Source organism: Carcharhinus amblyrhynchos, chromosome 26, assembly GCF_965287045.1.
Source record: "Carcharhinus amblyrhynchos chromosome 26, sCarAmb.v2.hapA, whole genome shotgun sequence".
In the NCBI taxonomy this organism is placed as follows: Eukaryota; Metazoa; Chordata; class Chondrichthyes; order Carcharhiniformes; family Carcharhinidae; genus Carcharhinus; species Carcharhinus amblyrhynchos.
This window is the reverse complement of record NC_137349.1, coordinates 8,765,251-8,784,215: the sequence shown is the minus strand read 5'-3', so window position 1 is coordinate 8,784,215 and position 18,965 is coordinate 8,765,251. Positions and strand designations below refer to the sequence as shown.

At 45.2% G+C, this 18,965-nt stretch overlaps 1 protein-coding gene across 2 annotated transcripts in view; it reads right to left on the bottom strand.

Moving 5' to 3' along the window:
* Positions 1-586: 586 nt before the first annotated feature.
* LOC145358620 (insulin receptor-like) overlaps positions 587-18,965 on the bottom strand; it is a 253,370-nt gene continuing 234,991 nt past the window's right edge. For both annotated transcript variants that reach the window (XM_080212829.1, XM_080212830.1), the window contains 7 exons: positions 14,576-14,643; positions 13,050-13,279; positions 12,144-12,254; positions 10,510-10,669; positions 9,291-9,420; positions 7,884-8,018; positions 587-5,520 (listed from right to left, as the gene is read on the bottom strand). In XM_080212829.1, the coding sequence (XP_080068955.1) occupies positions 5,160-5,520; positions 7,884-8,018; positions 9,291-9,420; positions 10,510-10,669; positions 12,144-12,254; positions 13,050-13,279; positions 14,576-14,643 (1,195 nt within the window). In that variant the 3' untranslated portion in view covers positions 587-5,159. The remainder of the gene's footprint in view (positions 5,521-7,883; positions 8,019-9,290; positions 9,421-10,509; positions 10,670-12,143; positions 12,255-13,049; positions 13,280-14,575; positions 14,644-18,965) is intronic.

Below are 18,965 nucleotides of genomic sequence, written 5' to 3'. Positions count from 1 at the left end.
TAAATGTATTTAGATCCACAACAGAATACTGTGAAATGCTGAGAATAGCAACATGTACTAATATCCAAAAGAAACACTGAGGTAGATTGTCCCAGAAAATTACATCGCACCACTTCCTTCTCCCCACTTCCTCATCAGCAACAATACATTTTCATACCCTAAACCTTTTTTTTTGTTGTTTTTGTTTTGTGTAGACTGTAAATTGGGATTCTGTACAGTGATCTCTATAACATTAATAAAAATAAATAAAATATTAATTTTTTGAATATAAGAAAATCTTCAAAATTACAAAAGTGTGTGAATTTTTTCTCTGGTTATTGTAGTGTGAAACAGCCACGAGGTGATAGAGTGAGGGGCTGTCTTGGTTTCTGCTAGGTATTTTTTTTAACGCTACACAGAAGGAGATCTAGGCACCTTAAGAGCAAACAACTTCACACTATATACAACAAAGCAACTTGTGTTAATAAGCTCATTATTCCCCCCCATTCACTATTAACCATCGACAACCCCCACCCACCCACCCAAAGGCAGTACAATTTATACATTTGAAAGACCACCCAGCCCCCCTCAACCTCAAGTCATTTGTCCCTCCCCCCTCCTTTCCTCTATCGTATCCCTCAGAGATTTACGCATTTTAGTCTGGCCCAGAATGGTGAGGTAAGGGCAGCACTGTGACACAGTGGTTAGCACTGCTGCCTCACAGCGCCAGGGACCCCTGGTTCGATTCCAGCCCTGGGTGACTACTTGTGTGGAGTTTGCACGTCCTCCCACCGTCCAAATCTGTGCAGCTTAGGTGGATTGGCTATGCTAAATTGCCCCTTAGTGTCCAAGGATATATAAATTAGATAGATTCACCATGGTGTATGCGCAGGATTACTGGGATACTGTAAGGGGGTAGGCCTGGGTAAGAAGTTCTCTCAGAGTCGTTGTAGACTCGATGGGCCAAAATGCCTCCTTCTGCACTGCAGGGATTTTATATTCTATGGAAGCCGCACACCAGCTTTGATTCAGTGGATATAATAACTCTCTACAGCTGCGGACATCACCCCAATCTCCCTTTGGCTTTTCAAGGGTTTGATTTGTTGAGGGGCAAGTTTCATTCAATGGTATAACAACCGCCACTCACCAGGCCCAAACGCCACCCTTCCCTACCTGACAGCGTGGTGAAAACAACTTTTCCACGCAGCTACCAGGCCCACCATCAATGGACAACGAGAGGTGGGTACTAGATGCCAGGCCTCACCAAGGATCCCTGCATCTACGAGCACACAGGTCATCAGTCTTGTCTCAAAGTGCCAGCTTCCCAGTGTCTGTCCCTGCTACCCTACGCGCAAGATTCCCAACTGGTCCCTGATCAGTCCAAAAAAACTGACCAGCTGGCTGGGTTACTTTTTAGCTTGAATAAGTAAGGCAGAGGAGGAATGCAACAAGTACTTTCAAACAAGCTAAAAAGATGAGAAAAAGTGACCACAGACTGAGCCACAGCAGGGAGTAAAACATCCTTTGCAAATAGCCACAATTTCCCATTTTCCCTGCAACTCTTACAGCACCGGATCCCTTCCCTCAGCTACATTCAGACTCCGCTGCCCACCTTCCTCCGTCCCAGGCAATTCTGGCTAGGTTGACTATAATCTGTGGACTGTTTTCACAATGACGGGAAGCAAGATATTATTATGGATTTTTTTCAGAGCAAAGAAAATTGCTACTGCAGATCAGGAAGGAAGGTGATTAAATCCTGTCAGATTATAGATTAAGAGGACAAGTTGGGCAGCAGTACGTGGGAGTACAAATCTGGTGTCCTGGAACCAGCTCTGCTGCTGCAGGGGAAAGGGGGGAAGGCTGGTAGCATTGTGATTGCTTCACACTCCCTGCATTGGGCTTGAACTGGAATCTGAGCACAGTCACGGAAAAACATTGACAATCCCTGCTTGGGTGTTCAGGGAAGACTGTGGAGTGTGGAGGTCTGAACGACATTAACTTTTTTTTTGCTCTATATGATTCCTGGTGGAAAACCAGTATCCAGCAACCGGTGACAGATGCACTTGTAAATTAAGGAGAAGATAACGCAACGAAGACCAACGTTACTGACGCTCAAAATGTACAAAAAAACCCACGGTGGAACAAACCCCATTTCAAATCGACAGAATCTGGAGTCTTGGGAAATGCAACCCTACACTCGACAAAAAAACAAAAGCTTAACCTGAACACGCAGAAGAACCAAAAGCTCAACGACTGACGTTCAGGTTTGAATGATCCAGTCAGATTTTCAAACACTATGCAAGCCAGCCGATCTGGAACAGGGTACAGAGTTATCAACAGCCCAAAGCGAGGCCATTCGGCCTGTCGAGTCAATGCACTGTGTAAGATGGCAATCAACATCTCCTCTCTCACAAGACCCTCTCCCTCCCCCCACTATCCTAATCCCTGCATTCTGAGCTGGGCAAGGACATTAATCGCACAATTCCCGGTTGTGAGGGGGTTCCCTGGACAGGCTCTGTGTTGAGCAAAAGCAGGAAAGTTATTTACAAAGACAGAGACATTGCCAGAATGCAATCATCACATATCTATCAGTGGAGTTTGGACACGAGGTAAAGCACAATACTGATACAAGAAGCATATGGCACTTCATCAGTCTTATTTACATTAAAAGCTTTCACCTTGCTTGTTATTCCACTCCCTGTTTTGCCTTCACGGTTGTGACTGCTTGTTTGGAGGTCTTTGCATTAAATACAAGTACATGCTACAGTGATGTTCTGAGCCTCAACTAGCTGCCCACATGATGTTATTTTTAGCACACCTGAGCCCCAACTCTTAACCTGTACAAGGGGGTCACTCAGCCCATCAAATCCATGCTGGTTCTCTGTACAGCAATCCAGGCAGTCTCATACCCACCCCACAAATTCACTTTTCTCGAGAGCTCATCCAATCTTGACCTGAAACCATTAACCCAACGCACGCCTGCCACTGGTTATCAGTAACAACACAAGATCTCCGCCATCATCCACACAGCACACAAGCCACGTGGTTTTCTGTTTCAGTCGCTCCCACCACCTCTACTTGATGGTAGCAGTAGGGGTGAGGGCGAGGTGGGGGAGGTGAGAGAAGAAGAGAGATCTTGGATTGGGGAGTACAGAAACACTCTTGTCTCCCAACACAGCCACAGAGTTCAGGCAAAATTGAAAAAAAATCAATTTTGGCGTGAGGATTTTGGGCAAGATTGAGGCCTTTATGTTTAAAAGTCTCTGACCCTACAATGTACTTAACTCAAAGCCACACAATTTTTCCTCCGTTGGGCTAGTAGACTACTAAAAAACAGAAGCTTTACAAGCTATGAGGTGACGTGCAATTTCAGCAAAGCCAATTACCAGTTAATTCTCCGGGTTTCAGATCTTAGATAGGCACAAACATCTCAGACTATGTTCATGCCTTTTCCACTGATGAAGGGACTAAAATGCCAACATCTCTCTCCCTCTCACAGAAGCAAGATTTTATTCACCTCTTCCTCTTTCCTCTGCTCTTCCTAGCTCCAGCCAAACCCACGCCTAGAATAAACAGCCAGCCAAACAGCTGGCAAACAGTTATTCTGGAGCTGGAAATAATCTTATTCCGAATCTATCTGTGTTGGTGTCAGAATATTAATTGCAAGATAACTTCATACTGACCTGACCCTTCAATTCTGATTCCAGCTTAGATCGTCACTTGGTGGCTTTAGAATGAGTGACAAAAGACAACCAAATTGGCTTTATGTTGCCACTGAGGGATGTGCTGACTCTTGCTACAATAGGGCACATCATCCCTCCCCACTGACCTGCTCACATTGTCAATCCTAAGAGAACCACAGTGTTCACTGGGACCCTCGAAAATACCTGAAACATCACCAAAAGCCGCAAGTTTAATTTCTCTTCCAGTTTTTTGCACCTTCCTGTCCTTTACTTTCCCAACACATGGTTCGCCCACCCTAATCCAGACAGAATTAATCTCCTTTCATGCACCCCCCCCCCCCAACTTCCTCCTGCTCAGCTGCAGCCCCTTCAACATGGTTAGGCACCAAGATGATCTTAAGACCAGATTGCTTGACACACTAGCCTCGCCACTGAGATCATCCGCCGACTTTGTGGCATCTCAAAAGCTGCAAGCTGTAAAGCTTCCAAGGGGCCTGGGGAGAGCAGAATCTGAAACCCAGAGTTGTGTTCTTGTCACTATTTCGTTCCCTGACACAATATCCCTTATAAGTCAGGGAAGGAAATAACTTCAGGTATGCTAGTCCGAACTTTACAAAAATAAATTGTGCATCTAGGACTACTGATCCTCAGAAACACACTTCTGGTTATTGCAAAGCTGTTCTTGGTGAAGAGAAAATACAACAAACATCAATTATGTACAAAAAACATCAAAAGTACACAATCTGTCTCCTAAAACACACAGAGAGACAGCAGCAGCTATTGGTCTGAGGAACTGTTATCCAACCATTGCATCTAAAATGACTTCTAGCTGTGATTTTCTTGTGTTTTTTTTAGAAGTATACATCAGTGTCCGGGCATTTGGAATTTGAAAGAAGATTCGGGTTTACTTTGCTTTCTTTTGTGTTCCGCGAGATTCCCACTGTAATAAAGTTCACGTTTCAGGAAAATGAAATTGGACTTCTGCCATTTTGAATTGTAGGTGCCTTTTGTGTTTAACCTCAAGAAAAAAAAAATGTTTTTTTTTCTCCCCAAAAATTGGGCCTAAACGTCAGCCTCAAACACTCCACAGATGAAAGTTCAAAAGGTCGCCTGCTGGCTGATAACCACAGCTATGTTGATAGCAGCCTTGGAAATGCTTCACTGATATGATTTAGTGTGTCTATGTACATGCGCGTGAGTGTGTATGTGTACTGTTTACACTGTATTGTACGGGTGCACATGTATGTCTGCATGATGTAATATCTGTACATGCATGTAGGCACAGTACGTCCGTGTACGTATTTCGACTGTCATAGAATGTATGGTTTCTTTCTTCACAGTTTGATTCATTGATAACGAGCCACTTGTTAGGGTTTTTTTTAGACAAAGACAAAGGTCCTTTCCTGGTGTAGCGAACTGTGGCAGCCATAATCGAGTCCTGAGATACTACGGGCCCAACAAATGAAAACCAGAAAGAAATGGGAGGTAGAAGAAATGTTATGAAGGGCTTGACCTTGGCAAGGACAATATTCGCCCGTTCTTCTTCCCTCCGTTCATGTGTGTGTAGGGTATGTGTTCATCGTAGTTGCCTCTCAGGCCCATGGTGGGCCCATTGTCCCGGCTGTGACTGAGGGGGGTCTCTGTTTGTGAGTATGAGGAGGGGTCAAGCGGAATGCTCTCCATGTTCTCAAAATCCATGTCATATTCCTCCGTGTCGGGGGGCTTGTTGTCCTCGCTATAGTAGAAGGAGACATCTTGAAAGCTTGGGTGGAGGTCGTCCTTCAGCATCTCAATGATCTCCAAAAAAGTGGGTCTTGCTTTCGGATTGTACTGCCAACACATCTGCATCAGGGTGTGTCTGGAGTAACAAAAGGAACACAGGAAACAGTTACTGGACCATGACAGATACAGGAGGAACTAAAAACAAATTATTAGATATATAATTAGAATCATAGAAACCCTACAGTAAAGAAGGAGGCCATTTGGCCCATCGAGTCTGAACCAACAACAATCCCCATCCCAGGCCCTATCTCCACAAGCCAACACATTTACCCCACCATTCCCTCTAACCTACACATCCAGGACACTAAGGGTCAATTTAGCACGACCAATCAACCTAACCCGCACATCATTGGACTGTGGGAGGAAACAGGAGCACCCGGAGGAAATCCATGCAGACATGGGAAGAATGTGCAAACTCCACATAGACAGCGACCCAAACCAGGAATTGAACGCACATCCCTAGAGCTGTGAGGCAGCAGTTCTAACCATTGTGGCACCATTCAGGGCATGGAGATAAAAGTCTGCAATTATGAATCATAAAATAGAATCCCTACAGTACATAAGGAGGCCATTCAACCCATCAAGCTATAACCCCACGTATTTACCCTGCTAATTCCCCTGACATTAAAGGGCAATTTTGCATGGCCAATCAACCCAACTTGCGCATCTTTGGACTTTGGAAGGAAACCAGAGCACCCAGAGGAAACTCACGCAGACATGGGGAGAACGTACAAACTCTACATAGACAGTGACTCAAGGCCAGAATTGAACCCAGGACCCTGGCGCTGGGAGTAGCAGTGCTAACCACTGTGCCACCCTATGACAGTGATAAATAAAATTGTAGAATTTTACAGAGCAAGAGAGGTCAATCATTTTGGCCTATTACTGTCTACGGTGGCTCTTTGTTACAGTAATCCAACAGTGGCCCCAATTCCCCGCTCTTATCCCTGTGCATGGTTTAAGGTGAAGTTCTTCACTTACAGCTACAGCCGTGTCAGCTCAGTTGGTGGGACCTTCACCTCTGAGTCAGAAGGTTGAGAATTCAGAACCAGGCAAGGCCCACTCTGGAGACGCCCTCAGTGCAGTGGTGAGGCAATCCAGCATAGTCAGAGGTGCTGACTGTCAGATGTGACATTTAAGCAGCAGCCTCCACCTGCCCTCTCAGGTGAACACAAGACATTCCTCAGTAATTTCTGAAGGAGCGCAGAGGTTTTCTCCCTGGATGTCCTGCCTAATATTTACCCCTCAATCAACACCATTAAAAAAAAGGGTCTCTAGATTTTGATGTTGGAGGGTCTCATGTTGCTTTCTGCAGAAGTTTGTGTGCAAAATGTTGCATTTCCTACATTGCCACAGTGACTACACACTAGAGGTACTTTATTGGCTGCAAAGCAGTTTAAGGGTCAGGAAAGGAGGATTTACAGGAAGGAAGCAAGGAGAAGGGCAAGGGTGTCGAACTTGAGGGAAGGTTTGTTTGTTGGGGAAGAAAAAGAGTTTGGAGGAAGAAAATTGCGGATTAGGGTTGCAAATTATTTGGATTGCATGAAAAGCCCAGTCTTGGATGAGTGAAGCGCTGGGATATCCTGATCACAGATAACACCCTCGGTTTGATCTGCACAGTGAGATAAACTTATTCATTTCATCCAGGGCAATACGAAGGCTACCATAACCGGCATTACTATCGTAGTGGGTGGGACCTCAAACAATGATGAGAGGAGTACAGGAAAGAGATAGAGAATCTGGTGAACTGGTGCGATGACAATAATCTCTTCCTCAATGTTAACAAAACAAAGGAGATGGTCATTGACTTCAGGAAGTATAGTGAAGGACATGCCTCTGTCTACCTCAACAGGGACAAAGTGGAAATGGTCAAAAGCTTCAAGTTTCTAGGTATCCAAAACATCAACAACTGTTCCTGGTCCTCCCATGCCGACACTATAGTTAAGAAAGCCTATCGATGCATCTACTTCTCAGGAGGCTAAGGAAGTTTAGCATGTCAGCTATGACTCTCACCAACATTTACAGATGCACCATAGAAAACATCCTTTCAGGTTATATCACAGCTCGGTATGGTCCTGCTCTGCCCAAGACTGCAAAAAACTACAAAGTGTCTTGAACATAGCCTAGTCCATCAGGCAAACAAGCCTCCCATTCATTGACAATGCCTACATTGTCTACACTTCTCACTACCTCGGAAAAGTAGTCAAGGACTATGACTGTAACACTATTCTGCACTCATTTCCTTCTCAATGAATGGTATGCTTTGTCTGTATAGTGCACAAGAAACATTACTTTTCACTGTATGCTAATACGTGACAACAATAAATCAAACTGAAAGTCATTACTAGCACAGTAAGTCAGCAGTCAATACTGGCAGGAGAAGACTGGTAAAAGAGAAAGTTGGTGAGGGGAAAAAAAAGTCAAATGAATCATACTCACAATCTATCAGCGCAGTTATCTGGCCGATCCAAAAAGCCTCCGTCCATAACAAACTTCAGAACTTGTTCATTCGACAGCCCCTGATACGGTTGTTCTGCCAGAGTGCTGACTTCCCAAAGCACAACTCCAAAAGACCTGACAGTGGAACAAAAACAGAGTTTAAAAAAAGTCAAAATAAGACAAAAAACATTTCTAAGTTCCATGCTCTTTTCATCAGATAGTGCGGAAGGAGGTCATTCAGCCCACTGTACTTTGGACTGTTCTTTGAAAGTTCCCATGGAAACGGATTCTTCTAATCTTTTTTGGTAGTGCGTTCCAAATCTCAACAAACCTGTATGTGAGAAGATTCCCCTTCTGATCTTTTGCCAATTATTTTAAATCTTCGATTCTAGTCCTGCTCCACTTGTCGGAGGAAACAGTTTCTTCCTCGTCTATCGGAACACTCCGCTCATAATTTTGAATAACCTTATGAGGTTTCCCTTCAATCTTCTCTTATTAATTGGTTTCTCCAATTCCTCCACATCCTTGGTATCACCCTGGCAAACCTCATCCACACCCTGTACCTTATAGTTTATACTGACTCTCCGGGTGGGTCCTAACCAGTGATTTATGGAAGGTTACCATGACTGCCATAATGACTAGTAATGCTCTTTAAAGAGTTTACTTTTTTTAGTACGTGGAGTTAAAAGCAGTGGATGAAATTAGAATGTAGATGAGCCATTATCTTACTAAATTGTCGAATCACAGAATCCTACACTGCAGAAGGAGGGCATTCGGCCCATTGAGTCTGCACCAACAACAATCCCTATCCCCATATATTTCACTCTGCTAATCCCCCTGACACCAAGGGGAAATTTAACATGGCCAATCAACTTAACCTGCATATCTTTGGAATGTGGGAGGAAATCAGAGCACCCAGAGGCAACTCACGCAGACATAGGGAGAATGTGCAGACTCCACATAGACAGTGACCTAAGCCGAGAATCGAACCCGGGTCTCTGGCGCTGTGAGGCAGCAGTGCTAACCAAATGGTGGAATGGGTTCAAGGGGCTGAACGGTCTACACCAAATCACATATAGCCCCTTCCACCATTCCAGAAAAACTGATTAAGTATTCTTTTGTGAAACTACAGTTTAAGAGACCTTTTTTGTGTGCAAACCATCCACCATGTCTGCACAAAGCACGAGTCAATACATTTCAAAACAATTCACTGTCCAAGAAGTGAGACACTAAATAAGACGCTGTTTAATTGTAAACTTTGTGCCCTACTGTGAGAAAGGAGAGTCGGGTTTCAATTCAGATTGTGTGTCATGGCCCAAGGTAAACTGTACCCTGTGAAGTTTTGGGGAAAATCAAGAGCTTCTAGATCACAGTGCAGACATGTTGCATACGGCAAAACTGACTCACCAAACATCAGAGTATGTAGTAAACACTCCGTCCTTCAAGGACTCCGGAGCCATCCATCGCACAGGCAGCAATCCTTTCCCACCCTTACGATAGTAATCCGTCTCGTAGATGTCTCTGGTCATTCCAAAGTCTATTTAGATAAAATAAATGCATCACAATTCACATCACATTGAAGCGGCCAGCAACACTATATATATATATATATATATATATATATAACACTGGATGGCCTACTCCTGCTCCTATTTCTTATGTTCTTATTTTCTGCATATGCCAACTAGATTGCAAGTTAAATAGACAATATTCAGCCCACTCTCTCTGTCTCCTCAGCGAGAATAAGGAACCTACCTTCTCTTTTCATGTCATCTAGCTGTCTCTCGAGTGGGTCTAAGATTCTGTCTTGCTCAATCATACTCAGACCAACACACATTTGCCCAATTTCTGATTTTATCTAATTCCTTCTCCTAGGTGCCTGGCTCATTTCATTTGCCTCAAAGCCAGTTTAGTTCTTTAGTAATCAACCCACATTTTGCTTCTTTTATCAGGCAGCCAGTGATATTAAAGCATCGGTTCTTCAGTTCCTCCCCATTCTGTAAACCTACATTGTGTCAACAGCGGCTTCCAAAACCCGCCACCACCTACAAGGACAAAGGGCAGCAGGTGCAGGGGAACACCAGCACCTGCAAGTTGCCTTCCAAGCCACACTGCATCCTCGTTTGAACCATGTTCCTTCACTGTCCTTCCTAAGAACACTGTGGGTGTTCCTACAACATGTGGACTGCAACAGTTTAAAAAAGGCAGCTCCTCATCACTCTTGCAAAGGCAATTAGGGATGGGTAATAAATGCGGCCAAGCCAGCAACACCCACACTGAATCATAGAATAGAATCCTTACAGTGCAGAAGGAGGCCATTTGGCCCATCAAGTCTGCACTGATCACAATCCTATTCAGGCCCTATCCCCATAACCTCACATATTTACCCTGCTAATTCCCCTGACATTAGGATCAATTTAGCATGGCCAATCAACCCACACACCTTTCGACTATGAGAGGAAACTCACCAAGACATGGGGAGAATGTGCAAACTCCACACAGACTGTGACCTGAGGCTGGAATTGAACCTGTGGCCCTGGCGTCGTGAGACAGCAGTGCTAAGCACTGTGCCACCCGTGAACACATCCCATGAACAAATTTTAAAAAGTCTTCCACCAATTCCTACCTCCAATTTTCACCGTATAATCCTCTCCCACCATGCAGTTACGAGCTGCCAGGTCCCTGTGGACAAATTTCTTAGCGTTCAGGTAAGCCATTCCATCCGAAATCTCAGCTGCTGTCCGAATCATCTCCTTCAGGGTAGGCGGTGGACGTCCTGGGTTATTCTGACAGGGCAACAAAATGGACAAAGCTCAACAACTTAATTCGCCCATTTACACATACAATAGATCATTAAGGCTTCAAAAGCTTTGTTGATAAGGATTTTAAAAAGACCTGAACAAGGACCTTTTATTGAACCAACTTAAGAGCACCTATTTATTGCATAGACTATATTGAGGTTCAAAGTGGTCTTACTCATCAGTCAGTGTGGTGGAAGATTGTGAGCTCCGCTATCCAGGCTCAGTCTCACCATGCCATGGATGCCTCTCTCCTACTCACTTGCGTCATCTCTTTTTCCATCTACTACTCCTCATTTCACACCCCTTTCTCCTATATTCCTCAAGGGATTCACTTGACCCCAGCTGCCTATACCTGACATACACTTTCTTTTTACTGACTGGAGCCTCAATATCTCTCGTCATCCAGTTGGCATCACAAATCCTTTTTATCTCCAGAGGTTAGGTCACGTTTATGACATATCACACTCAAGTACATGCAATGGTTTAATACCCGAAGCATTCTTATTCAGGAGATTTTGGTCCCTGGGCAATGCATCTGCTTCAATAACTGCATTGTGTGCAGTTCTGATCACCACTCTACCAGAAGGATGTGGAGCTTTGGAGAGAGTGCAAAGAAGGTTCATCAGGATGTTGCTTGGTCTTGAGGGTGTTGGCTATGAGGAGAGGTTGAATAAACTAGGATTGTTTTCACTGGAAAAACAGAGGCTGAGGGGAGATCTGATAGAGGACTATAAAATTATGAGAGGCAGAGACAGTGTGGATAGTCAGACACTTTTTCCCAGGGTGGAAGTGTCAGTTACAAAGGGACACAGATTCAACATGAGAGGGGGAACGTTTAAGGGAGATGTGTGGGGAAGTTTTTCACACAGAGAGTGGGTGGTGCCAAGAACTCGCTGCCAGAGGCGGTGATTGAAGCAGGCACATTAGCAACATTTAAGAGGCATCTGGATGGGTACGTGAATAGGGAGGGAATAGGAGGATACGGACTGAGTAAGGGCAGAGTTTTTTTTAGATTAATTATGATTGGCACAGGCTTTGAGAGATGAAGGGCCTGTTCCTGCGCAGTAATTTTCTTTACTATTGAGTCATAGTCATGGAGGTTTATAGCATGATCACGCCGCCCAGTTTTTAAACACTAAGCTAGTCCCAATTGCCTGCATTTTTGTAAAACTGAAATATTGTAAAAGTTACAATTCCCAGATTACACAGAACATTATAAACTTAATATTTATGAGCGTGCAATGCCATCAGATAAATACAAGTAGTTACATGCTGGTGAATTCCAACATCACTGGGCAGTGATACAGCCCTGTCGTCATGGGGTTAACATACCTCAAAACAGCCTTACACCAGGAGAAAGCCCGAAAAATCGCCTCAGGTCAGGCAATGACTTATCTGCATTTCTCTGAACAATTTAACATTTTTTTAAAAAGTGGAGGGGATGTAACTGGGAGGTTACCTCAGCATCTGGCCGTAATGATCTCAGGTAGCTCTTCAGGTCCCCGTGAGTCATCAGCTCCATGACAACGAGAGTCGGCTGCCCCTTTGATACAACGCCGAGTAAACGCACCTACAAAGACCAACGCAAGTTTCAGCACAACTCGTACGCAGCAAGGAAAATGCTCGATAACAGAACCAGGCAGCCTGGAGTCCAACAGACTGCAACAACCCCATCTGTAATAGAAACTCCAAAATGGGGGGAAAGGAGGGAAGCGATTCATGTTATTCTCCAGAAGGGCAGAACTGGAGCCAGTCCAAAGATGTGCGGGTTAGGTTAATTGGCCATGCTAAATTGCCCCTTAGTGTCCTGGGTTATGTAGGTTAGAGGGACTGGCTGGTAATATATGGGGATAGGGCCTGGATGAGATGTGGTCAGTGCAGACTCAATGGACCGAATGGCCACTTTCTGCACTGTAGGGTTTCTTATGATTTCTTGTCTTTACATACTTCTATATGCATTTATTTGCAGAGCTACACATTACAAGTATGCCCTCCTAACTCAACACAACTTTGGTCTGTTGTTGTTATCTGATCAGGCATCTGTGAAATGCTTCCACACAGGATATAGATGCTGTGAGTCTAAAAAATGCACTTGTGTACCCGTGTGTACATGACAGGGTGTGCGGGCGCCAGAGGGAGGGGGCCCCACAGGGTAAAAGATTAGGTTGATTGTCCATGCGAAATTACTCCTTAGTGTCAGGGGGATGAGCAGGGTAAAATTGTGGGGTTACGGTTATAGGGTCAGTGTGGGGCTGCTGCCGGGGCAGCCTCGATGGGTTGAATGGCCTCCTTCTGCACTCTAGGGATTCCACGATTAGCCACAGGTATATATTAATGAACACTGGAGAGAACATAAAGCTCATACCACATGGTGACAGCTGAACGCCTTCATCACGGACGCCTCGTTCAGGAACTCTATGCGTTCTCGCAGACTGGCTGACTCGTTCACAGTTTTCACTGCCACGTGAGTTTCTGGGCAGCCCTTCACAATATCCTTTGCAATCCCTTCATAGACCATGCCAAACGAACCTTGTCCCAGCTCTCTCAGAAGCTCTATCTTTTCACGTGAAACCTCCCACTCATCCGGAACGTAGACTAGAGGAATAACGTCACAAACATTTAATGGCATTACACTGAGCAAACATCCACAATAAAGACAGTCTGTGAGAATGCTGGAAGTCACTAATATATCCTAACTAGACTTTTGAAGATAAGAAAAATCAGAATGAGAATCAACCTAATTGAAACTAAGCTTTGCTCAGAAGCAAGGTCTTAACGCATATTCATTGATTTTTCGAGAAGAGAGCCATCGAATGATTGCAACTTTATGAAGGTAAAACATTCTAAGACACTCAGTAAGAACGTTACAGGACAATATTTGACATCAAGCCAGATCAGGAGATAATACCACCAATAGGCTGGTTATGGAGGTTGGTTTTAAGGAGCATCTTAAGAACAAAGACAATTACAACACAGGAACAGACCCTTTGGCCCTTCAAGCCTGCACTGACCAAACTGCCCGACTGGAGTGAGACTCCCTACCATTCTAGGAACCATATCCCTCTATTCCATCCTGAAGACACCCCTTAAAAGTCACTATCGTATTTGCATCCACTACATTCCCCGGCAGGCAGTTCCAGGCACCCACCCCCTCTCTGTAAAGAAATTGCCTCGTACATCTTACAGGAGGAAAGAGAGGTAGAGAGGTATAGGGAGGGAATTTCTGAGATTAAGGTTTTTGGGGGCTGAAGGCATGGCCATCAAAATTGACGCAGCTAAGATTAAGAGTGGGAAAAGGAAGGGAAGGGGGAGGGGAGGGGGAGACGGGAAGGAGGAGGGAAGGGGAGGGGAGAGAGGGAGGGAGGAGGAAAAGGGAGAGGGGGCGGGAGAGGCCAGAGGGACAGGGAGAGGAAGGAGAGAGAGAGGGGAGGGGGAGGAAGGGGGAGGGGGAGGAAGGGGGAGGGGGAGGAAGGGGGAGGGGGAGGAAGGGGGAGGGGGAGGGAGGGGGAGAGGGAGGGGGAGGGAGGGGGAGGGAGGGGGAGGAAGGGGGAGGGAGGGGGAGGAAGGGGGAGGGGGAAGGGGAAGGGGGAAGGGGAAGGGGGAGGGGGGAGGGGAGGAAGGGGGAGGGGGGAGGGGGAGGAAGGGGGAGGGGGGAGGAAGGGGAAGGGGGAGGAAGGGGAAGGGGGAGGAAGGGGAAGGGGGAGGAAGGGGGAGGGGGAGGGAGGGGGAGGGGGGAGGGAGGGAGGGAGAGGGGGGAGGGAGGGAGGGAGAGGGGAGGGGGAGGGGAAAGGGAGGGGTAGGAAGGGGTAGGGGAGGGGGACGAAGGGGGAGGCAGAGGGGGAGGGAGGGGGAGGGGGAGGAAGGGGGAACTGAAAGAGTTCAGAAACTTACCATCGCTGGCACTGATGTACTCTGGATTTGAAGACGTGTAAAATATTCCAGTGGGTCCTTCAGTTCGTCTGAAAGCAAGAAATGCTCAATAAAACATCTGCAGTAATCATAGAGTAACAGAACCTCCCAATGAGCAGAACACATTTAGAGTTGATTGACTATTCAACTCTCTCGTCACTATGTCATTTGATTCACTTTACTACCTCAACATTTTAGTTTCTATTCAGCCCCCAAAATAATGAGAAGCAAATTTCAACAATGATCTTTTAAAAATAGGGCCAGTAAACAATATTTAGTAGTATGAGGATAAGTAGATTGCAAAAGGCCCCCCTGTAATTGTGATGGAAGGTCACAGATCTGAAACATTAACTCCGTTTTTCTCTCCACAGATGCTGCCAGATTTTGAGTATTTTTTCTATTCACCCAAGGGGTGTGAGTGTCGCTGGCTGGGCCACAATGTATTGTCCTTGAGATGGTGGTGGTGAGCTGCCTTCTTGAACTACTGCAGTCCATGTATTGCAGGTACACAGGACTGTCACGGAAGGAGTTTCAGGATTCTGACCCAGCAATACTGAAGGAACAGCGATATATTTCCAAGTGGCCCTGGTGGCATTGCTGCCTCACAGCGCCAGGGATCCAGATTCAATTCCCGGCTTGGGTCACTGTCTGTGCAGAGTCCATGTATTCTTGCCATGTCTGCATGGGTTTCCTCCGGGTGCTCCGGTTTCCTCCCACTGTCCGAAAGATGTGCTGGTTAGGTGTATTGGCCATGCTAATTCTTCCTCAATGTACTCAAACAGGCACTGGAGTGTGGCGACTAGGGGATTTTCACAGTAACTTCAATGCAGTGTTAATGTAAGCCCATTCATGACTAATAAATAAACTTTAAGTTAGGATGGTGTGTGACTTGGAGGGGAACTTTCAGGTGGTGGTGTTCCCATGTGTTTTCTGCCCTGCCCTTCTGGTTGAGGGTTTGGAAGGTGCTGTCTAAGAAGCCTTTCAAACATTTTCTGTTTTTATTGCTAAAGTTGCTATTCCACCAGACTGACTCCCTCAATCTGTCTTGACCCCATCAAGCAGTTTCTCTCTGTCTGAAAGAAAAGCTAACCATCTCTTCCCGAGTTTTATGGTCACTACCCAATCTTCCTAGCTAGTTTGTTCTAGTAAGAAGTCTCACAACATCAGGTTAAAGTCCAACAGGTTTATTTGGTAGCAAAAGCCACTAGCTTTTGGAGCACTCGCTGCTCCTTCGTCAGGTGAGTGGGAGTTCTATTCACAAACAGGGCATATAAAGACACAAACTCAATTTACAAAACAATGGTTGGAATGTGAGTCTTTACAGGTAATCAAATCTCAAAGGTACAGACAATGTGAGTGCAGAGAGCACTAAGCACAGGTTAAAAAGATGTGTATTGTCTTGAGACAGGACAGTTAGTGAGATTTTGCAAGCCCAGACAAGTCATGGTGGGGTTACAGATAGTGTGACATGAACCCAAGATCACATTCATCAAACTGCGTGTGAAGTAGTAGCTTCTTGGCGGGACATCACAACAGGAAATTGACCAAAGAAATGCACTGTGTAATTGGTAGCAATGTTTGCTGCGTCACTGATGGGAGAAGCGCACTGCGTAATTCTGGCGATGAAATTGCACTCCCTGGTAATAATAACCCGCATGAAGTTGCAACTTTGGGAGCTGGATCTTGCACAAAATACAATGCTCAGGGCATAAGGTTTGCATTTCGCCCATCATATCTGAGCTGGCATTCTGAAAGAGTAAATTCACCACTGCCTTTCCCCGCTGTAAATTCTCCCTCTTCAGATAACTATCCAATTCCCCGTTCAAAGCCATGATTAAATCCTGCCTCCACCACATCCTGGGGCAGTGCATTCCTGATCCCAAGTGCTCCTTATGCCAAAAAGAAATCCTCATGTCACCATTGCTTCTTTTGCCAATCATTTTCAAACATACACAGCATGGTGGTACAGTGGTTAACACTGCTGCCTCACAGCACCAGGGACACAGGTTCAATTCCAGCCTTGGGTTACTGTCTGTATGAGGTTTGCATGTTCTCCCTGTATCTGCGTGGGTTTCCTTCGGGTGCTCCGGTTTCCTCCCACTGTCCAAAGATGTGCAGGTGACCAAGTTTCAGGCATACCCCAGCATCAGACTGACAGAGTCAGGCTGAACTAGTCCTTTCATTTTATGGGATTGACACTAGTGTCACAAGATTTATAGGTTGGGGTGGATTAGGGAGGTAAATATGTGGGGTTGCCGGCATAGTGGCCCGGGTAAAACACTTTTGTTAGAGAGTCGGTGCAGACTCTGTGGGCCAAATAGCCTCCTTCTGCACTGTATGGATTCTATGATAACAAAAGTTCTTAAGTTAAAAATCCTCAGCAGAAACCAAGCTGTTTTTGGCGGGTCAGATTTTATTATTTAAGAAAATCTAAAACCCTTAACTAAAATTTAAAGTTTAATTCTAAGTGTATGATTAACGCACATTTTTGGCCAGTAATGAATTGTTATTGTCAATCCCATAAAATGAAAGGACTAGTTCAGCCCGACTCTGTCAGTCTGATGCTGGGGTATGCCTGAAACTTTACCGTCTTCACTCCGCTCAGTTTGGTGCGCAGTTTCTGGATTCACTGGAGTGGATGTTGTCAAAGTTCATCTCCAGCAGCTCCACAATAAAGAACTCTGCCTCTTCCCTTTACTGTTCTTCCCAGCAGCACACAATGAGATAAACATCTACTGCTGCTGGAAGGCCAGTGACTCAGTGAAAGATGGTCTTTTGGCTATTCAAAACTTATTTGTTTTCCGATGCAGCTAAGCTGCTGGTGACAATTTGCACATTTTGAGGCCCAGGCGCTTGAGGGAAGCACTGAAGCTTATGGCAGCCACCACAGGGGTGCAACGGGAACAGGTCAATACCAAAGATCCTCCAACCCCGAGCAGACTGAGGGGGTGGAAACCATGTACAACTCTTCAGGGTGCATTTTTGAATGTAACGAATTTCGTTTTATTAATTTACAGGATGGGGGTGTCATATAAAGCTAGTCTCTGGTATGGTAACCATGACAACTATTGGGGAGGCAATGGTCTAGTGGTGTTATCGCTTGACTAATAATCCAGCTAACGTTCTTTCTGGCTTTGAATCCAGCCACGGCAAATGGTGGAATTTGAATTCAATGATAAAAAACCTGGAATTAATAATCTACTAACAACCATGAAACCATTGTCGATTGTCAGAAAAACATAAAATGCTAGGCCAGCATTTATTACCCACCCTTAGTTGCCATTGAGGTGGTGGTGGTGAGCTGCCTTCTTGAACCGCTGCAATCCTTGAGGTGTAGGTACACCCACAGCGCTGTTAGGAAGGACGTTCCAGGATTTTGACCCAATGACCGTGAAGAAACAGCAATATATTCCAAGGCAGGATGGTGAGTGACTTGGAAAGGAACCTCCAGGTGGCGGTGTTCACAGGTATTAGCTGCCCTCGTCCTTCTAGATTGTAATGGCTGTAGGTTTGGAAGGTGCTGTTTAAGGGACCTTGGAGAGTTCCTGCAGTGAATCTTATAGCTATCATACTTCTAATTTTTTAAAATTATTTCCCAGAATGTAGGTGCTGTTGGCAAGTTCAGCATCTGTTGTCCATTTCTGAATGCCTTTGACCTGAGGGATTTGCTTGAGCATTTCAGAGGGGAAGTTAAGAGTCAACCACATCGCTGTGGCTCTGGAATCACAGGTAGGGCAGACCAGATAAGGACGGCAGGTAAGAACATTAGTGAACCAGATGGGTTTTTTCAACATTGACAATGGTTTCATGGTCACCAGTAGAATCTTAATTCCAGATATTTCATCATTGAATTCAATGATAACACTTGCCATGGTAGGATTTGAATCCGGGCCCCCAGGACATTTGTTGAGTTTCTGGATTAACAGTCTAGCGATAATACCACTAGGTCGTCACCTCCCTGACAGTTGTCACAGTCATGATGTGGAGATGCCAGCGTTGGACTGGGGTAAACACAGTAAGAAGTCTCACAACACCAGGTTAAAGTCCAACAGGTTTATTTGGTAGCAAACGCCACTAGATTTCGGAGCGCTTGCTGCCCCTTCATCAGGTGAGTGGGAGTTCTATTCACAAACAGGGCATATAATGACACAAACTCAATTTACAAAATAACGATTGGTCACAGTCACCATAACTGAGGCTAGCTTTCTATATAGTAAGCAAGCTACAGTTTTGATTTGCACTTTCTGTAAATGTCAACTTTTAACGGTCACGTAATGTACTTTTATTTGGGGAAATAAAGTTCTGCTCTCACTCCTCTGGAGCAAAGTTTATATTCAAGATGATATTGTGCAGCAGTGCAATGTTGATTCAA